Below are 22,449 nucleotides of genomic sequence, written 5' to 3' on the forward strand. Positions count from 1 at the left end.
TATTTGGGATTTAATGCATTGTGATGTAATTCCAGAATCTACTGGTGCGGGGCTCGCAGTTGGCCTTGCAGTGTTAACAATCGTTGTCCTCCTCATCGGACTTCTCTTCTACCTTTACAAGACGCGCTACAGCCTTTTCTTCTCTTCAGTCCGGTATCGCCGCACAGAAGATCAGATGGAGTCGATGATTGACTACTCCTAAAACTGGATTTTTAATTTGCACATATGGAAGGAACCTTTTAACTGGTTTGAGTGTTGTGGATTTTAAATACTTCCCTGCGAGACAGATATATGTAAAGATTGCAAATAATAAGGGTATTCCCTACCACCAAGTAGGGTATTTCTCCCCCCCCCTCCCCCATTAGGGGGGTGCTATGGGGACAGCTGTTCAGGGCCTGGTCGCTCTTACAGAGGGTAGGGCCCAGACCGCACTTTCCCCGGAGCCCACGCGGCCGCAAGCACCCCCTTCACTACACAGCAGCCCCCGCGGCGGTGCATCTTGCCACACCATGTCAGCCCCCTGGCCAGAGCATCCATGGGCAGCAGACCAGCCAGGAGGTGGAGCCCCCACCACGTGATGTGAATGACATTACACCGTGCGCGCCATAGCAGTGTAAGCCGCCATGTTTGAGTCAGGAGAAGCAGGGGACAGCACTCAATAGCCACTCAATATTTGTTACAGGCTTGCTGCTTGAGCCTAGCTAAAATATATATTTTTAACAAAAGTGGTAAGGGGGGGGCCCTGCCTATTTTGGTGGTCCCGGGCCCCACAATTTCTGATGGCAGCCCTGTGTATATGTGTGTGTTGAAATAGCATTGAAATATTTTATAGGGTTTCACAATTGGGGTTATGGCCAATTAAACAGCACAAGTAGAGTGCAATATGCAATGGATTTTGTTTTGTAGACAGTAGTGTTCATGTGCACATTGCAAAGTTACGTTTTTAAGGGCCCCCAAAATATCTCTTGGGGAAATGTAAAAGGGAGACCATTTTTTTTAATTTTATTTTTTTATAATAGTGTCTAAAGGGTAACGGGCTGTTTCTGGTTGTGTGTAACTAGAAAACCGTTGTATTTGCTGATCACTTCCTTTCACTTTAAAAGCAAAGGAAGGATGTAAAGGGTTGTATTGGATTACATATATGTACTACAGACTCAGGTATTGGACTACAACATAAATGATCATTTGTAAAAAAAATTACTATACAATTATATTAGTTTGTTAAAAAATAAGTTTACTTTTAAGGGATTTAATGGAAAAAAAAATAACCTGCTATATATACAAACAGTGGTGGCTTCTATCTTGTGTGGCCTGTAAATGTGCACGGGATTGTGATACCGCGCATGTACACAAATTAGCAATCCGGATGTCTCTAGGGACTGCATGGGTTGCAGCCCATAGAAGCTGTGTATGGCTGTCAGGCTTCCCAGGTGCAATGTTCTCTCTGCTATCACAATCCTGACTGGCAGTCCTAGAGGGTAGAAAAAAACTCCTCCTGGGGCTGCCTATCTGGCTGTGATTAACTGCCAAGTCGTAAATGCAGGAGGTGTATTTTTCTCGACATTACTTTCTAATAAACGCTTACAAAGTTTGTATTCAGTAGCAATTTCCTGCTGTGCAGCTCCTTCCATCTTTGTTTTACAGTGTGTGTTCTGTCTGTGGCTGAGATCAGCCTGATAACCTTCCGGACCCTCAAGGGTGACCCGCTACCCTTCAAAAGAGTACCGATTAGTCCGCATATAAGAAGTTAAAAGAATGCATGAAATGAAAGAAAAATATGCCTATATGTAATAACATAAGCAGGTGTTTTACAAGTTACAAGAAATCTGACAATAATGCAGGAGGAAGCCAGTGACTCAGAGGGCTGCTCTTTACCATCAATAGTCTAGGCCGGGCCTCATTTTCCTATTGACCTTTTTCAAATCTGACCACATGGTGTGTGTGATGTTGGTGGAGGGCACCAGCTGTACACCCAAGACTCTCCAACTGTGGCCCTATGAAGACAGTATAACAGGTGTGTTCTATATGTATCAAACAAAAAAAAGGATATATAGCAGAGTATACCAGTAATGGTCTATTTTGCAAGTTTAACCTAAAAAAAACCCTCCACAAAAATGTAGCCATCTTCTTACCGTCTAAAGGGATTTTGGTCACTGACTAAAGCTTATTCTGGACGTTATTGTATAGAGCGGGATTTGCAGGCTTTTTCCATAACATGGTTATTCATATGTCACATACAGTTTAAGGTAAAACGTTGTATTGTGAATATTTGTTTTGCACTATATTTAATACTTTCCCTGATCAGCTTGCACTGTGTTCATGCTACTGAAATATTTTATGTAAAAGAAAAAATAAATGTCTGAAGCCAAATACATTCTATACGCGCTGTGCTGCCTTGTTTTATATTATATATTATAAGCAGTTGGTCAAGATAACAGCATTTTGCCATTATTCTCTCTGAGGAGGAGGTGGGGGCTACACATGAAAAGTTACTGGAAAGAGAGTGGAATTCAATTGTGAGCAAGTGGATTCATCCGGCTGAATTATCGCCAACCACAGCCGCCAGTACTTTTGTGTAAATGGGGTGAAGCAAAGGGTATGGATTGGGCTGCCCTTGCCAGCGTTTAAATGTTCCCATAACGGCAATTAGCCACCTTCACCTATGATTGACTCCCCCCCCCCCCCCCCCCATAGTGAGCTGAAATTTGGCGTGTCCACACAGAACCGCCAAGTGCCAAATTTTAGGGCAAAAACAAGAGAGCGAGAGATGGGGAATAATCGAAAATTTGCTCTGCAGCAAAACTTTTTTGTACTTGTTTCCTAGCACGGCTCCCACTAAGCTATTTGCTTAGTGGGCTATTCTGCGTAGGAAAATCGCATCGCATGGGCCATTTTAGTGCCATGCGATGCGATTTTTTAATGTAATTTATTTACTGCACTGTGTGCCCCAGGGGATCGAATCGCATGCGATTTTATAGGGTGTGCGATGCCATTACATTAGCTATACAATAATATGATTGTATGTCATACAAAGAGGTTTTACGCACCCCCCCCCCCCCCCCCACTATCCACGTCAACCCGAAGCGTGGCGAGCGCAGCGGAACGCGTCCTCCGACTTTTTCATACCCCCACTATACACTGGTTATAGCGCATTTGATAATTAGCACCATCGCTTCCTGCTATGGAAAGCCATTCACCCTTGTGAAAATTGGCCAGGGAGAAAATCGCTCAGTCTGTATGCACTGAGCGATTTTCACATCATCGCTGTCCATATAAGCTGGAACTAAATCATCCTGGACCTTTAGAGAGTGGCTACCAATGATTATTGCCTCAACAACGTATATTTTCCCAATGGTCCTGTGTGCAGTTTGGCAGGAGAGTTGTGTGGCTGGCCCCAGCTCATGATGTCAATCTCATGTAGGCAGTGTGAAAAGTTAAGCTGTGATTACTGGAGGCTGGGCTCTGCCTCTATTATACATGTGCTGAGGGCCGTCTCCTGATCTGATGATGGGCAAGGGGCGGGATCTAGTCTCCAATGTTGCTGTGCCGGCGCTAAGAGCCTTAGGAGTACAGAAAGACGGAGCATGCTGGGTGCACCGCTAGTAACATACAAAACAGCGGGGCCCAGGCAATATTGAGTCTGCAGTAATATCGCATCCATGGCTGCAGTTGCATAAACCACCAGGACATTTCTTGCAAAGGAGGCGGCCCTGGACACTGGACAAAGTGGTCCTGCAGGTACTTGGCACCAAGCCATGAGTCCCCCACTGCTTGATAGTAAGGGGCGAAGAAGTGAAATAGTACCAGTCATAAGGGCTAGGCTGATTGATGTTCTTGTTTTATTTATGTTGACAGTAAAGCATTATTTTCATTTATTTCGATCTGAAAAGCTGCATGGGGGCCCTTATCAAGAACCTAGACACTGTCCAATCTATCAAGATATTTTTGCCCCAGATCACCAGTTTATGTATACAGAGAGAGAGATATAGATATATACAAATTAACTCTATTCTGCAAGCTTCATACTTTCCCACTTGGTATTTGCACTGGGGTTTGTAATAATTACGCACAGCACTGGTCTGAACAATTTATTATACCCTGTTCTCACTGCAGGCAAATTCCCGGTAATTTGCCTTTTAACACAATTTTTTTTTTTGCAGTGTGAACGGGTCAATCGTGTCTGTATTCCCGGATCTCATACACAGGTAAAAACCCTTCGGTACTTATGTAATATCTGGGCGCCCGATTTTTTTTTTTTCATCGGGTCGAAAAAATTGGGTCGATCGCATGCGATGCGATGGACCCGATTTTTACATTGGATCCAATGTTAAATGGTCCCTGAGACCCGATTTTTACATTGGGTCCAATGTTAAATGCCCCCCAGACCCCATTTTTTATTTGTGTACCCACCCTGTTCATACCCCCACTATCCAAGTGGGCATGGAGTTGATTTTATATAGTGTGGCGAGCGCAGCGAGCCCCTGAGCCCGAAGCGTGGCGAGCGTACGCGGAATACATGTTAAGTAATCCGCGTCCCCTCTTCGGGCTCGGTGGCTCGCTGGGACCATTTAACATTGGATCCAATGTAAAAATCAGGTCCATCGCATCGCATGCGATTTGGTTCTATGCGATCGACCCGATTTTTCCGAAAAAATCGGGTCCATCGCATCTGATTGTATGCCTTAAGTTAAGGCATACAATCAAAAAATTGGGTGCCCAGATAATACATAAGTACCAACCCTTCTTTTTACCCATGTTTGAGATCCAGGTATACAGACACGGGTTGACCCGTTCTCACTGCCAAAAAAAAACATGTTAAAAGGCAATTACCGGGTAGAACTGCTTCACCCTGGAATTTGCCTAGCAGTGAGAGCGGGGGTTCCTCGCCGCAGCTCCCGGCATTTAAATGCAGGATAAAAGTCATGTAGTTCACACTCGCAGTGTGCATGCCTGTAAACTATTGCGTAATTAACCTGAGATAATAAATAATCCACATTTGTCCTGCAAGAAACTGCATCTAAATAACTTACATCAAATGAAATACAATCTGAGTGCATCTGGTAAGGCTATTTTTTTATTAGTATTAGTTTCCTTTTATATAAATCAATATATTTTCCCTTTTTAATGTGAGGATGTTTACAAACAAGCAAGTATCTGTCCCTCCCTTTTCACTAATAAAAACTGGAGCAGAAGTGAATTATTTTAAATGTTTATTATTGTGCAACTGATGTTTTCGTGGCAAATCCAACAGCTTCAGTGTTTCTTGCTCTTGCGGAGTAGGACAACCTCCAACAGATTACGGCACCTCTGAGTGAGAAGGGCTTGTATCAGGGCCGGCGCTACCCACTCAGCGGCTCCTGCGGTGCAGGGAGGCGCCGGACTGAAGAGGCGCTCAAGCCTCTTCCTGCACTATCACTCTGCTTCTGCCCGGACACGGTGCCTCCTGTACTGCGCCTGTCCTACAGACAGCGTCTAGTCACAGTCATTAGGTAGACACCAAATGTTATACATGCATTAGTTAGACATTGACAAAGGTGGGGTTATGGTATATTAGATCTACAATGTCTAGGTCTACAGTCATATGGTCGACAGGGTCCAAAGGTCGACAGACAAAAAGGTTGTCCGACAAAATGTCGACATGGTCAAAATGAAAACAGGTCGCCGTACATGTTTTTTTACAATATTATGAGCCGACATGCCGACAGGCGGTATTTCATGCCCTACCATCCACTACGGAGTGGAGAGAGAATATAATAGTGTGCCGAGCGCAGCGAGCCATCCGAGGGGATGCATTACATTTAGTCAGTGTTCCTGTCGACCTATGTCGACATAGACACACAAAAAAACACCAGAAAAATCTTTTCAATGTCGACCTTTTGACCATGTCCACATTTTGGCTGTCGAACTATTGACCCTGACGACCTATTATCTGTTGACCTTTGGACCCTGTCAACCTTTTCACTGTCGACCTTTGGACCCTGTCAACCTTTTCACTGTCGACCATTGAACCCTGTCAACCATTTGATTGTCGACCTTTAGCAGGGCCGTAACTGGGGGGTCACGTGCACCGGGCGCTGCATTGGGTGGCGCATATTGAGCTGAGACAGTCAATGTTACAGCGGGACACTGACCTCCTCAGCGTGAGGCAGAACAGAAATTGTGTGACAGCCGGGCATAGAGACGTGGGCTGCCCGGCTGTCTTCAGAGCAAGTCCACCGCTGTTTGAAATTTCGTGCCGGGTCGCCAGCCAATAGGAGGCCTCCCGGTCCAGAAGCCAATCAGGAGCGGACCACCGATTTGCTCCTGTGCTGCAAGCTCCTTTTGTGTGGCAACCCGGCATGACATTTCATACAGCCGGGCAGCCCACCTCTCTCTGCCCGGCTGTCACATTGGTGCTGAGGCTTGCAGCCTGGTGGCGCCATACCGGAGTCTGTACTGTGGCTGCAGTGCTGCTGGATCCTGGATGGTCCCACCCTGTCTCTTTCCACACCGGCCATCCGACTTGACGATTTCCCTAATGAGCATGTGGGTAAGTGGCACTACTTATGTGGCATATGTCATGGGAATCATGTGACCACCATTTTTTACCATGTGCATTGGATTTTTTTTTGGGGGGGGGGGGGGGGGGGAGGGCACCAAGTGTGTGAAAAACCTAGTTTCGGCTCTGCCTTTAGATCCTGTCGACCATTTGACTGTCAACCATATGACTGTAGAGCTAGACATTGTAGATGTAATCAGAATCAACTTTATTGGCCATATGTGCTTGCACACACTAGGAATTTTTTGTGGATTACAGTGCAGCATCAAGCAGGGATGAAATGGGGGGGACATTACATGCATTCCATTGAGACATTATACGCATTACATTGAGAGCATTTAGAAATCACTTGCGGGGATCACATCACATGACACCGAGCTGCACAGCGCCTAGGCAGCCATCAGCGGCGCCACTGGTCGTTGCAGCAGCCAGGTAGGTAGCAATATAAGCAGGGACAGTACATTTATCACATAAGGAACATGTACCTGCCGAGCTGCACAGCGCCTAGGCAGCCATCAGCGGCGCCACTGGTCGTTGCAGCAGCCAGGTAGGTAGCAATATAAGCAGGGACAGTACATTTATCACATAAGGAACATGTACCTGCCGAGCTGCACAGCGCCTAGGCAGCCATCAGCGGTGCCACTGGTCGTTGCAGCAGCCAGGTAGGTAGCAATATAAGCAGGGACAGTACATTTATCACATAAGGAACATGTACCTGCCGAGCTGCACAGCGCCTAGGCAGCCATCAGCGGCGCCAGTGGTCGTTGCGTCAGCCAGGTATGGTAGTAATTGTGGAAGTCTAGGTACACACACGCCATTTTGTGATAGTATGGCCGCCATTTTGGTTCGCAGAGTTGCGCAAATAAAGTTTCCATACCCGAGTATGCGTGACAATGTGGACCGGAAGAGTAGACATACTATCACATATAAATTCATAATAACACACTTACACGAAATGAAATATAGTTAAAAGGTTTAGAACGCCACACATAGCTTAGTTAGCCCTGCACACACCTGTCTATATCGTGTTTAGTACCGTTCCGTTCAGCTCATTATGCGAGGTATTCCGGTCATTGCGAATATATCGCAATGTACATTGCCCGATAGTTATGGACAAAATCCATAATCCAGAGACAGTTTCTGTTGAAAGTAGTTAACAAAGGAAACTAGATAAAACCGGTTCTTATCCTTGCTGACGCCGAAACCACCGAACAAAGGACTCTTAAAGTTCACTCCCCTGCACCTGGTCAGACCAGGTACAGCGTCTAACCTCCAATCACAGTGGACCGGACATATGATCTCTGACCAATGAGAATGGCCTTTGACCTCCCCTTTCTGACCCTATAAGATAGGCGACCCGGAGCAGGCTCGGTCACTTCGGCACAACTAACTTCCCTGGACCTTCCTACCGGACTATCGCTCATTCCTGAACGATAGTGAGCTCTGACCGGACGGCGCTTCGCATACTAGAGTGAGACGGGTAACGGTTGCATTTCACGGTATTTATCCTTGTAGTATTGTTGGCTGATTGTGTTTTGTATTATTGCATTCTTTCCCCTTAGCAGAGTTTGTTAGTTATTCATTGTTAGTATATTGTATCACTTGTTATACCTGTTTATTCTTATTTCTGTAACCCCCTTTTGTCCATTAGGGACTTTAATACAACCTTTTATATGGAGTTCTAACCTCCTTACTTCTATTCAGTGGTCGTGTCTGGTTATTCGCATAATAGCGATAAGGTACATTGCGGACTCTGTCCTTTAAAGTATATTCGCAGAATTAGAGACAAAGTCCTGCGAAGGGATCTCTTATCAAGGTATTGGTTCTTAAGTGTATAACATACAATTAAAAGGTACGCTACGCTGCGCTACGTTTTGTTCGCACGTAGCTAGGTATAAAGGGTAAGCAGGTTACGGACACATTACGTAGCCTGCGCTTTCCACTTATTGTCTCCCTGGTCATATCATATCAGCATTAACAATTGGGGGCATCGTCCGGTCGTTTCACATTCCAGAACTCAGTACCAGGCGTGCGGCCCGACCTATACCAGCAAAAGGGTGGAGGTATTATCCATTGCTGGATAGGCCAGGTCCGCGGCGGTGCGGGGTTCGGGAAGTGCTAGCGTTGAAACCCGGGACACAATAAGTGAAAGCCACGTGTTTAAAAGCATATATTATGTGTGTAGTAAACTGTACTTCTGCCTGCCACAAGTAGTTTAACGGGGTATAGTGTCTTGAGTTGCTTGTTCATTACAGTATATGTACCACGTGCGATAAGGTTCGCACACGTGGAATCTGTGTTTATTATAGTACATAGAGGATCCCCTCTGTGCAAAACTATAATTGTTTATTGTTAGTTACCGCAAAAACAGGGACTCCGCCACGTGGCGACAAGTCCTGGGCCTTTTTGCAGTAACGTAAAGCGTCTATTGTGTATTACGCAAGGTGCGCGCGCACGTGCCCACATCGGGAAAGTTTCGCATCTTTGTACGCGATTTACGGATTAAGTGCGGGATTTATTTCGCATCTTGGTACGTAAATCTCGGACAGAGTTAAGGGACTTATTCCACATTTAGACGCTATTACTGCGTATAGCGAAACCCGAGCGCAACCTTGCAAATACACTATAGAGCACGTGGGTGGCCGATTCATCGGCGGCCTGTGAACAAACACACGTACACACGTGGATGTTCATTGGTACTGCACACGCAGCACACATGGGAATTAAGAAGTGAACAGTATTAAACCACTAGCTTTATTTAAACAGTATAGTAATATACTGCGAATGAAGCGGTGATTAATAAAAGAAAATAAGTTTTTCTTTTTGTTCATTTTCTCATAAGCAAGCAACTCAAGCATTATTTTAATAGATTCCTATAGCTTATTATAAGGGATTTATACCTGCATAAGAATCTAGTGAAAAGCTACCGGCCTGGGAAAATTTTCTGTACAGAAATATTTCAAAAATAAGCATAAGACCAAGGTGTAACTAGCGCCCAGTGTGAAACATAACTGAGGCGGACGGGTGTGTGACGACACGACTCAGCGCAGTGTAGGACAGTCCAGTTAGGACCGGGTTCACGTGACGACGTGCCCATAGGAACTGCCCCTTCAGTGGAATTAATTCCGCTAGGAGGGTACAAGAAGATATATCGGAACGCACTTGTTTCCGATTAGCTACTTTAGAAATCCGATTTTTGGGGGTATAGGAAAATAAGTTTGCTATACCCTGGAAAAATTGTGCCGCATCAAGCAAGTTGGCTAGAAGTTCGCTGCTAGTTGAAAGACTTGGTGATTGAGTAAGTTACCTCGCATTGTGGGCTCTTCGCTTGATTGCGTTGAAGTGTCGCTGTGTGGAGAAGTGAGTGGTTGGGGAGCTCTCAGATAAGTAATAACCCACCGATTATCTATTAAGCTGTGAACGTTTATTCCTGTAACTATGGGTAATAACGGGTCACGCTGTGATAACGTGCAGGATAGGGAGGAAGCAAGCCGGCCAAGAGGATCGGCTGCTTTTATTATGTGCAGGAAGCACGGTGAACTCGCAGTTGTTTACCAAAATAAATGGAGAAAAATGACACAAGGCAGCAAGCTAGAATTTCCCAGTGTTGGTAGCTTCGATCCAGAAATCTTATCGGCAGTAAAAGATGAAATATGCCTACTCTCCAGTCGTAAGGAGAGAGTGAAGCATATAGATATTCTTAAATTGTGGCAGAAGGAAGGACAGAAACAATGGGGAACCAGAGGTCTGGCAATACCTGATGCAATCAGCCACAATAAAAATGCAAATGCAACCGCTGCCACACTAGAATCAGCTCCCCCACCCCCATATGTGCCGAAGGGGTTAATGTCTCATAAGAAAGACCTAAGTAATCATGTACCTGTTACTAACTTGTACCCTGTTTTATCCCCTTACAAGGAAACCCGAGAGGAAAACGAGCAGCTGTTGGCACTGGCCGTCTCTCATGCAATAAATATGATTGAGGGAAAAGCTCAACCCGCTGTTGAGGCCCCAGCACAGGAGGAGGAGACGGCTGATGCCAACAGCATAGTATTGGACTCAGGTAATGATGCACCACACAGCGCAGACACAAATGACTCCCAAGCAGGTCCCAGTAATGCGAATGTGGTACAAACATACCCTGTACGCACACTGGAGGTTCCCTATGGTAAGGCAGACAGAGAGGGTGTGATACCTACCAGAAAGATGACCATGCTAAACCCATGGACACGGTTAGAGCTGCGGTCCATCATTACAGATTTCCCTGATCCTAGGAAAAATCTGGCTCTATGCCGGAAATTTGTAAGGGATCTGGGAAACTCTGATGAGCCCACCAACAAGGATTGGAGAATCATGTTGAGGGCCTGTCTCCCCACTCACATTGACATCCCGAAATTCATTCAGGATAGTGGATTGAAAGTGGACAAGGAGATAAATGATGAGATCAACCAGGAAAATATACGCCTGATTAACTTACAGTTAGGAGTGTATTTTCCTGCAGCAGTGGAATATAGCAAGATATTCACTATCAAACAACAAGATGGTGAAGTAGCTAGCGAATATTTCAACCGGGGTTTGATGGCGGTATCAAAGTACACTGGTGTCTCCGAGCCTAAGGACGACCCCCACCTGAGGGAGCTGATTGTCTCTGTGCTGGTGGAAGGGCTTAGCGAAAACCTGAGAACCAGAGTCCAAACTTCTTTCCCAAATTGGCGTGGAATGACAGTGGATGCCCTACGGGAATCTGCTGTGGACCACGACCGCAACATTAAAAAGCGCAAGGAACTGCAAACTGAGAAACTAATGATGGTTAGCATCCAAGCCCTTACTAATGCCCCAAACAAAGTTGCATACCAACAACGAAACACCAGGGACACAGGCAGAAAGCCCATTATTTGCTACAACTGCAATAAGGAGGGACATATGGCAGCACAATGTAGGTCAGGAAACCCAAGGAGTTACCAAACACATAGGCGAGAATGGGAATCTCACAAAGGTGAGACACGGAGATACCCAGCCCCTAGACAATGGGAGGAGACAGACAGGTCACGCAACATGCCTCCTCCCCATCTGATGGCTGACACTGTGCTAAGGGCAACCCAGGTCAGACCATAGGAAACAGGTCATACCTGTATCCTACAGCCAGTTAGACTAACACAACACCTTGGAGAGGAACCTCAGGTGAAGGTTGATATAGCTGGAGTAAGACAAACCTTTTTGGTTGATACAGGGGCGGCCAGATCTGTTCTCAACACTCCTCTTCACTTGGGTTTCACTAACCAATCAGTAGCGGCAATTGGGGTAACAGGAAAAATACAACATTACCCACTGACGAAACCAGCGGAGGTTACAATCGGGCCTCTGCATACCAAACACTCTTTTCTGTTGGCTGCAGCGGCCCCGACTAACCTCCTGGGTAGAGATTTACTTTGCAAAATGGGATGTGTCATCTATTGCACCCCCGATGGGGTATTTCTGGACACTCCTAGAAATCTTACACAAGAAGTGCAAGATATGCTGGATAGTCCTCAGAGGCTAATGTTGTGTTCCACTGTTGTAGAATCAAATCCATCTAGGGTAGCTGAAATTACAGCACAAATACCGAGTTCCCTTTGGACTAAAGATGGACAGGATGCTGGGCTGATGGCAAATGTAGCTCCAGTAGAAATCCGCTTAAAAGAAGGCAGGATAGCCCCAAAAATACCGCAATACCCTTTAAAACCTGAAGTTGAGCTAGGAATATTTCCAGTGATCCAACGATTGCTCCAACAGGAAATCCTAGTTAGAACTTCCAGCACGGCCAATAGTCCCATTTTTCCTGTGAAAAAGAGCGGGGGGAGGGGCTACAGACTAGTGCAGGATTTGAGAGGGGTAAACAAGGTAGTTGAGAGCCAATTCCCCGTAGTGCCTAACCCAGCTGTCATCCTCATGCAAATCCCACCTCACTGTACCCATTTCACAGTCATTGACTTGTGTTCAGCATTCTTCTCCGTCCCTTTGCATCCTGACAGCCAGTATCTGTTCGCCTTTACTTACAGAGGAGTACAGTATACCTGGACACGACTCCCCCAAGGGTTCATAGACAGCCCCAGCATCTTCTCCCAGGCCTTGCATGATTGTCTGCAATCCTTTCAACCCATGAGCGGTTCGATACTGATACAATATGTCGACGACTTATTGTTGTGTTCTGAGTCACTGGAGTCATCAGTGGATGACACTAGACAGCTACTGATGCATCTCTCAGAGACAGGACATAAAGTATCAAAGGATAAACTACAATTATGCCAGATCAGGGTTAAGTATCTGGGTCACTGCCTTACCCAAGGACTGAGACACCTCACCGACGACAGAATCCAAGCGATTCAGAACATGGTACTGCCACAGACCCAACATCAGATCCGTACGTTCTTAGGCATGTGTGGATACTGTCGCAATTGGATCCCAGGATTCTCTATTCTGGCATTACCACTGCAAGAGATGGTTTCCTCAACTAAGCCTGATCGGGTCTCTCATACTGAGGAATCTGAGCTGGCTTTCGAGGAACTAAAGGTGAGCCTAACAAAGGCCCCAGCACTGGGAATGCCAGATTATGGGAAACCCTTTGAACTGTACGGAACTGAATCAGGTGGGTGTGCGGCAGGAGTGCTTGTACAAAAACATGGTGATGCCAACCGACCAATAGCGTACTACAGTGGCCAGCTGGACACAGTAGCACGCTCACTCCCAACTTGCTTACGAAGTGTGGCTGCAATAGCACAACTAGTAAGTAAGAGTGAGGACGTAGTGCTGGGACACGATTTAACTGTTCATGCTCCCCATGCTGTCTCTGCTCTCCTAAATTCTGCCCAAACACGCCATGTGTCCTCAGCACGGTTCACTAAGTGGGAACTGGCGCTGATGGCCCCAGTAAATATTACCATCAAAAGATGCAACACACTAAACCCAGCCACATTTCTTCCTCATGTGCCCTCCAAGGCACAAAGGGTGGAGGGTGATGGAAATGTTGCTGAATATGGTAAAGCAGAGTTTAGTGAGAGTGAGGACAAACATGATTGCATGACCTACCTGAATCAGACCTTCACAGCACGTCCTGACATAAGCGACAGCCCATTAAGTGAGGTAGACATAACCTTATTCACAGATGGTAGCTGTCATAGACAGACGGAGACAGGAGAGCTTTGCACAGGCTACGCGGTAGTAGATGGAGAAGGTATTGTGGAAGCTGAACCCTTAGGACCACCTCACTCAGCGCAAGTAGCGGAACTGGTGGCACTGACCAGAGCATGTGAACTGGCTAAAGGGAAATCAGTGAACATATATACCGATTCCAGATATGCTTTCGGAGTAGTCCATGATTTTGGAGCCCTATGGCGCCTCCGAAATTTCATGACGGCGGCTGGCACACCAGTGGCGCATGCGACGTACATTAGGAGACTTCTGGGAGCTATCCAGCTTCCAGACAGAGTGGCTGTTATCAAGTGCAAAGCTCACACATCAGAGAAAGACCCGGTGTCACTTGGTAACAGCCGCGCTGATGAGGCAGCGAAAAGGGCCGCATGCCCTGTAAATATTTTCACCCATCCCACCAACCTTTGTACACTGAACATGGTATCCACATCCAAACTGATAGACATGCAGAATTTGTGTTCCCCACAGGAAAGAGCAGTATGGAAGTCGAAGGGATGTGGCCAAGAGTCCACCGGACTTTGGAGAGATGGACAGGGGAAACCAGTGGCCCCCAGAGCATACCTTCCTAGTCTAGCCGAGGCGGCCCATGGGCTGACACATCTTGGGAAGGAAGGTATGTGCAAGCTGGTAAAAGCCTACTGGTGTGCACCAGGGTTCGCTTCTCAAGCAGGTAGAGTGGCAATGTCATGCCTCACCTGTTTGAGGAAGAACGTTGGAAAAGCCATCCCAACAGAGCCATCCCACATCCCTCCTACAGAAGGCCCTTTCCAGGTAATACAAATCGACTTCATACAGTTACCACCCTGTAGAAATTTGAAATATGTGTTGGTTTGTGTTGACATGTTTTCCAGCTGGGTGGAGGCTTTTCCCGCTTCCTCCAACACTGCTACCTTTACAGCAAAGAAAATATGTCAGGAGTTTGTCTGTAGATATGGTATCCCAAAGGTCATTGAGAGTGACAGAGGCACTCATTTCACAGGAGAGGTCTTCCAAATCATGTGTAAACTCCTGGGGATTAATAGTAAACTTCATACTCCATATCGTCCCCAAGCGAGCGCCAAAGTTGAGAGAATGAATGGTACTATTAAGAACAAATTGGGTAAAGTTATGGCTGAAACAGGGTTGTTATGGCCAGAGGCACTGCCTATTGTGTTGTATAGCATTAGGACCACTCCCAGGACTCCGCTCAACCTGTCCCCCTTCGAGATACTGTTTGGTCGGCAGCCACACATCATGATAGACCCACAGGATGATCTAAAATGTAATAATGAGCTAACTGTACAGTATATCCTAAAGCTAAACAAACAGCTAAGGGAGCAACAAAAGCAGCTGAATTTTCTGAACCCTGATATGCCTACCGAAAATTGTCATAATCTTAAACCAGGAGACTTTGTTATGATCCGAAATTTCTTACGCTCAGGTTGTTTGATAGACCGTTGGGAAGGACCGTACCAAGTTTTGTTGACCAGCACTACATCGATTAAAGTCGCAGAGAGAGAGACTTGGATACATTCGTCCCACTGCAAGAAAGCCAGTAACCCAGAATCCCAGTGTGCAGAGAGCGAGAGAGAAGAAGTGTCGCTAGAAGCATTGTTTCGGGAACACTGAGAAGCAGCCAAGGTCGAGCAACCTGAGTGAACAAAGGTCTAAGAGCAGAGCAAAATAAAAGTCTCCTGGGTAGAGATGATGGAAGGACTCCAAGCAAAAGGTTCACAGTTATGCATATATGTCTTTGTTTTCTTTCTGTGTTCTTTCTTTCATCCAAAAATACTTGGTGGCTGCCACATTCTAGAGCGATCGGAGCGGAGTCCTGACAGTGTAATAATGGACCCAGATATGGGTGAGGTAGAATCCCTAAACCAGCTTGACACTTTGCCCATGACAGGAGAAGGTAAAAGGTATGAGGAAAACGTAGTTCAAGGGCTATGTGATGATTTATTGTCTGGTGAGTACTGTGTCTGTAGGTATTGTCAACCTAAAATGGAAGAAGGATGCATCCAGCGATGTCAGTCGACCAGTAAGGCAACTACCGGCCAACATCCTTTGAGTGATTACCACTCATTAGTGGGTAAGGTTTTAAACCAAACAGAATGCTGGGTGTGTTCTCAAGTATTACATAAAAGGAGTAGTGTAGGCCTAGTCCCATACCCGCTTAATATTTCAGAGATAAGCGTATTAAACAAGGGGAGGCCATTGGATAAGAGATACCTGTATACCAGGTCCCCTAGTCTTAGATTACACCCATACCAAGTGGATAAATCCCTGGTATGTATGAACTTCTCAAGTTCCAGAACAATTGGTACTTGGGAAGTGACATGGCAAAACCAGACAATAACTTACTCCCAGCGTCCAGATGGAGAGCCCATAGATAAAGAATTATTGTTAAAAATCCGAACCAGTGGAAGACACTATAAATATGTTTACACGGTGAAGAAAAGTCAGAGTATCAGCCGGCTACTGTAATATGACCCTACAGCCAGAAACATGTGAGGAACGAGTCAGGGAGCAGGGGACGGGGATGTTCTTATGGATAATGTGTGACAAGATAATGAAATACTCTGTCCCTTATTTTCTCCCTGACGATGTTTATTACATTTGTGGTAGAAGGGCGTACAAATGGCTCTCCATGAACTACGTTGGTATTTGTTATCTAGGCAGAGTGTTACCGGAAGTGATGACCCTCACACACGATGAGATGATAAACGTACACAGAGGTATTTCTCCTCCTTACACTCATACCCATTATGACCAAATCCATAAAAGGGATTTAACAATAAGAAAAGAACCCCTAGCTTCTGAAATGATACATGAGTCGTTCGGTATCCAATTCCTCATTGCATTAGATATCACCCATACCGCCAGAGGAGTTATCAATTTTAAGTATATACAAGCATTAGCAAGCTTGGTAGATAACATCACTGAGATTTATGATGACACCTTTAGATACACTGGGAAGGAGTTACAAGCGTATAAAAGAGAGCTAGTTCAACATCGAATGGTGTTGAACTATCTGACAGCGATGACAGGAGGATATTGTGTCACCCTCTCTACACAGTTTGGGGTGAAATGTTGTACATATATCACCAACAATACTGAAGACCCAGAAGAAATCATCGATCACCGGATGGATGAGATTCTTCAGCTTAAATGGGAATTTAGAAGGGAACATAATATCAGCCTGGCAGAAATAGGTAACAAAGTTAGCGAATGGACCTCCTGGTTGAATCCAATGCACTGGTTCTCTGGTTTAGGAGAATGGGCGCAGGGGATCATAGCTAGCATAGGAAAACTCCTTCTCTGTATCGGTGGTGCCATCATAGTCTTTGTGCTATTGTTCAAATGTTTAAAGGTGGTGACCCGGGGAAAGGCAAAACGTACCGAAATCATGAGTGTAAGAACGAGAGATACAGAGGAAGACCAGGGTTTGGTATATGACCCTAAAATCGAAACCACCTCCCTCTAAAGAAACCATATTTGTGAACGTGTATATGTTGTAACCGCCCCTGTTTTTATTTTTATCCCAAAATTGTACATTATCCTTCGTGACCCTGAGTAGATTGTTCGATAAATGCGGCCCATCGTTTATCCATGATCCTGGATCGGCCGAGAGCAGATGGTTTACTCCCCTTATATGTTTATTTCATGCATCCCAATTTCTCTGTTTGGATTATGAATTTCTGTATTGTCGTGTGAAATGTTTTGTAATGTAACAGTTTTATATTTACTGTTAAAGGGTGGACTGTGGAAGTCTAGGTACACACACGCCATTTTGTGATAGTATGGCCGCCATTTTGGTTCGCAGAGTTGCGCAAATAAAGTTTCCATACCCGAGTATGCGTGACAATGTGGACCGGAAGAGTAGACATACTATCACATATAAATTCATAATAACACACTTACACGAAATGAAATATAGTTAAAAGGTTTAGAACGCCACACATAGCTTAGTTAGCCCTGCACACACCTGTCTATATCGTGTTTAGTACCGTTCCGTTCAGCTCATTATGCGAGGTATTCCGGTCATTGCGAATATATCGCAATGTACATTGCCCGATAGTTATGGACAAAATCCATAATCCAGAGACAGTTTCTGTTGAAAGTAGTTAACAAAGGAAACTAGATAAAACCGGTTCTTATCCTTGCTGACGCCGAAACCACCGAACAAAGGACTCTTAAAGTTCACTCCCCTGCACCTGGTCAGACCAGGTACAGCGTCTAACCTCCAATCACAGTGGACCGGACATATGATCTCTGACCAATGAGAATGGCCTTTGACCTCCCCTTTCTGACCCTATAAGATAGGCGACCCGGAGCAGGCTCGGTCACTTCGGCACAACTAACTTCCCTGGACCTTCCTACCGGACTATCGCTCATTCCTGAACGATAGTGAGCTCTGACCGGACGGCGCTTCGCATACTAGAGTGAGACGGGTAACGGTTGCATTTCACGGTATTTATCCTTGTAGTATTGTTGGCTGATTGTGTTTTGTATTATTGCATTCTTTCCCCTTAGCAGAGTTTGTTAGTTATTCATTGTTAGTATATTGTATCACTTGTTATACCTGTTTATTCTTATTTCTGTAACCCCCTTTTGTCCATTAGGGACTTTAATACAACCTTTTATATGGAGTTCTAACCTCCTTACTTCTATTCAGTGGTCGTGTCTGGTTATTCGCATAATAGCGATAAGGTACATTGCGGACTCTGTCCTTTAAAGTATATTCGCAGAATTAGAGACAAAGTCCTGCGAAGGGATCTCTTATCAAGGTATTGGTTCTTAAGTGTATAACATACAATTAAAAGGTACGCTACGCTGCGCTACGTTTTGTTCGCACGTAGCTAGGTATAAAGGGTAAGCAGGTTACGGACACATTACGTAGCCTGCGCTTTCCACTTATTGTCTCCCTGGTCATATCATATCAGCATTAACATAATATAAGCAGGGACAGTACATTTATCACACCGGGAAACATATACCTGCCGAGCTGCACAGCGCCTAGGTAGCCATCAGCGGCGCCACTGGTCGTTGCAGCAGCCAGGTAGGTAGCAATATAAGCAGGGACAGTACATTTATCACACAGGGAACATGTACCCGCCGAGCTGCACAGCCATCAGCGGCGCCACTGGTCGCTGCAGCAGCCAGGTAAGTAGCAATATAAGCAGGGACAGTACAGTTAACACATGATGCATATGCACAGTTCCTAGGCAGCCATTTGCGGCGCCATCTTGAATCTTCCTGTGGGAGAGCCGTGGGGGGGGGGGAGGAGGGGGTAAAGTCAGTGAGGCCGGGGGAGAGTCAGTGGATGGAGGGGGGGGGGGGGGCTGCGGAGCTGCCACAGGGTTACCCGGGGCTGGTGCGGCCTGTTGGGGGGGATCCTACCGGCCTCTGGATGAATTGCCGGGGGTCCCCCTGGCTGATCTGCCTCCTGTCCTAGCTGGGGGGGTGGGTTCCTTCTCACTGGGTCCGCTGCTCTTCTTTTGCCCGGCACCCCTGTGTCCATAGGGCAGTGGAGGTGGTCCTAGGGTGTGTCCCCCGGCCGGTGGTGTTGCCGGGGGCATCCGCTCCATCCGGCCGCGTCACCTGTGATGCAGGGGCCGCGTCAGAGCCGGCAGGAGAGGTCGAGGCTGTGGCACTTGGTCCAGGCCTCAATTCGCCGTAGGCCGCAGTCAGATCGGCGGCCGCGTCGGAGTGCTCGACGGGTCTGAGTGCTTACACACCCGCCCCGTGCAGGTGAACTGCGGCGGGCAAGTGGGTCAGCCTTCTTCCAGCTCCGGCCGCATCGTCCTCGGCTTGCGGCGCACGCTTCCCTCCTCCTCTTTCACGGTCACTGCCTGCCCGCCTCCTCTGCCCCCTCTGCCGCACGCTGCTCCTGAGGCCGGGGATGGTGGAGCTCCTTGGATGGGGACGCAGCTCCACGTGCATGCTACCATCCCCGGCCCCTTCCGGGCCATAAGGTGTCCATGTACACATATTGATTATTCATGTCAATATTTTACTTGTGTTGTTAGATTTGTCAATGTCTAACTAATGCATGTCTAACTTGTGTCAATGTCTAACTAATACATGTCTAACTTTTAGTGTCCACCTATTGACTGTCTGACTAGACATTGTGTGTCGGCTATACCAACCAATATTTTTCACCTCATCGACAATTTCTAGCAGGAATGATTAGTTCGGCATCTTGCCTTCGCTGTGACTCCACGGCTGCTGACCTTTATCATTATTTCTTTAATAAGAGCTTTTTGGCTTCAGGTCAGGAAATACGAACTGGAACGGGAAGCGGTCATCTATTAGAATGAACTTAGGTCTACAGTCATTAACTCGACCCCACTAGGTCGACTGGCAGGAAGGTCGACATGACTTAAGGTCTAATTTGCATAAAGGTCGACATGAGGAAGGTCGACTGGTCATAAGGTCGACATGGGTTTTTCACTGTTTTTTGAGCCGACATGTGCTGACAGGCGGTATTTCATGCCCTACCATCCACTAGGGCTGGGGTAGCCAACCCTAGTCCTCGAGAGCTACCAACAGTGCATGTTTTGCAGGTCTCCTCACAGAATCACAAGTGAGCTAATTAGCTCCACCTGTGGATCTTTTAAAATGTGTCAGTGATTAATGAGTGCAGCTGTGCAGCAGCTAGGTTGTCTGGAAAATGTGAACTGTTGGTAGCTCTCGAGGGCTAGGGTTGGCTACCACTGCACTAGGGCGTGGAGGAGGTTATTAAAGCTGTGGCGAGCGAAGCGAGCCACCGTGCCCGAAGCATTGCGAGCGTCCGATTCTCATTGCCAACTGTGTCCATGTCGACTGTGTCGACATTCGGGTAAAAAAAGTGAAAAACCCATGTCGACCTTATGCAAATTCGACCTTAAGTCATGTCGACCTTGGCCCATGTCGACCTTAAGTCAGGTCGACCTTCCTGCCAGTCGACCTAGTGGGGTCGACCTAATGACTGTAGACCTAAGTGTGGTCTGACAGATGTACCGATTCCACTGGAACACCTAGTGAACTATTTTCCATTTGGGGATTCCTGGTCATTGTTTGGAATGCTTCCGGGTGGAAAGAGGCTGCAAAATATTGCTTTATTGCAACGTGGCACCCCCAACATTACAACTCTTTTGGGACAAACTGCTCCATGTTTTTACTATGGATTGGGTGGATTGTCTGCTGGAGAGGGAGAGAAGTTTTTTTTGCGGTATGGGAAAGTGATATATCCATGTTACCCTTATCTCTAAGGCAGGAAATACATAATTCAATGAAACAAACCCAATGGTATATTCTTCATGAACTCACAGGTGACCCTCCTGTGAACATCTATGTATGAGACCTTGAATAATGGTGCAATGTCATGATATGAAATACTCCTCTTCTCAAGTATTAGTATACTATATAATACAATGGGACAGATGCAGTGTCGGACTGGGGCATGAAGGGCCCACCAGGGAAATCACTCACAGGGGCCCACCAAGGGGGGGTGTGGTCTTTTTGAAGGGGTGTGGCCACCTGACCAGAGAGGAGTGGCTATACACTATGCGATTTTGGGGCATTTTCATCTGATTTCGGCACTTTGGGCCGATAATCGGGCAAAATTGACACAAAATCGCAGTTGTATGACATTTGATCCCTACAGTAAATCCCCACCCTGATAATAATGCACATAGGTCCCACAGATAATAATACAGAAACAGGGCCGTTTCTAAACAATTTAGCTCCCAGGGCAAAGGAATAAAAATGCGCCTCCCCCCCCTAAAAAAAAAGTTAATACACCATTGAAGAAATTGCGCGCGCCGAAGGCGCGCGCCGAAAAATGGGGCGTGGTTTATTTGTTAAAAGGGGTGTGGCTTAATATAAGGGCGTGGTCTAGCAGGAAAACAATTACCTTACATCTTACGTTTGCAGCCTGCATGAGCAGACATTGGTTACCGCAGGAATTGTCATTGTACTCCCGCACTTTAGTTGGCGGGCTGAAGGCCACACGGTGACATAAAAATATAAACGCCCACACAGTGACCTAGTACGCCTCACGGATCAAGGCCAAACAATGACAGGCTACTTGAATCATTATACACTATTTATCCGTGATGACAATTACACATGTCGCCACACACCGTGATGACAATTACACATTGTCGCATACCGTGATGACAATTTCACATTATATCGCACACCGTGATGACAATTACACATTATATTGCACACCGTGATGACAATTACACATTATATCGCACACCGTGATGACAATTACACATTGTCGCATACCGTGATGACAATTTCACATTATATCGCACACCGTGATGACAATTACACATTGTCGTACACCGTGATGACAATTACACATTATATCGCACACCGTGATGACAATTACACATTATATCGCACACCGTGATGACAATTACACATTGTCACACACCGTGATGACAACTACACATTATATCGCCCACCGTGATGACAATTACACATTATATCGCACACCGTGATGACAATTACACATTATATCGCACACCGTGATGACAATTACACATTGTCGCACACCGTGATGACAATTACACATTGTTGCACACCGCCCCCCACTCATAATACCACACATATGTACCCCCACATATAATACTTTGCATAGGTCACTTACACACAGATAATAGTACAGCACGTAGGTTCATAATATTGCAGACCGAAAATTGAAAATAAATTGAAAATAAATGATTTATTTAATATCTCTAATATAAGTG

At 46.0% G+C, this 22,449-nt stretch overlaps 1 protein-coding gene across 1 annotated transcript in view; it reads left to right on the forward strand.

The window, feature by feature from the left end:
- Positions 1-2,379, forward strand: part of LOC146020677 (lymphocyte antigen 75-like) — a 341,840-nt gene extending 339,461 nt beyond the window's left edge. The window contains exon 59 of the mRNA XM_083153965.1: positions 36-2,379. Coding sequence (XP_083010091.1) covers positions 36-202 — 167 coding nt within the window. The 3' untranslated portion in view covers positions 203-2,379. The remainder of the gene's footprint in view (positions 1-35) is intronic.
- The last annotated feature ends 20,070 nt before the right edge of the window (positions 2,380-22,449 follow it).

The sequence above is a fragment of the Crinia signifera genome, chromosome 7 (genome assembly GCF_055691185.1).
Source record: "Crinia signifera chromosome 7, ASM5569118v1, whole genome shotgun sequence".
Taxonomy (NCBI): domain Eukaryota; kingdom Metazoa; phylum Chordata; class Amphibia; order Anura; family Myobatrachidae; genus Crinia; species Crinia signifera.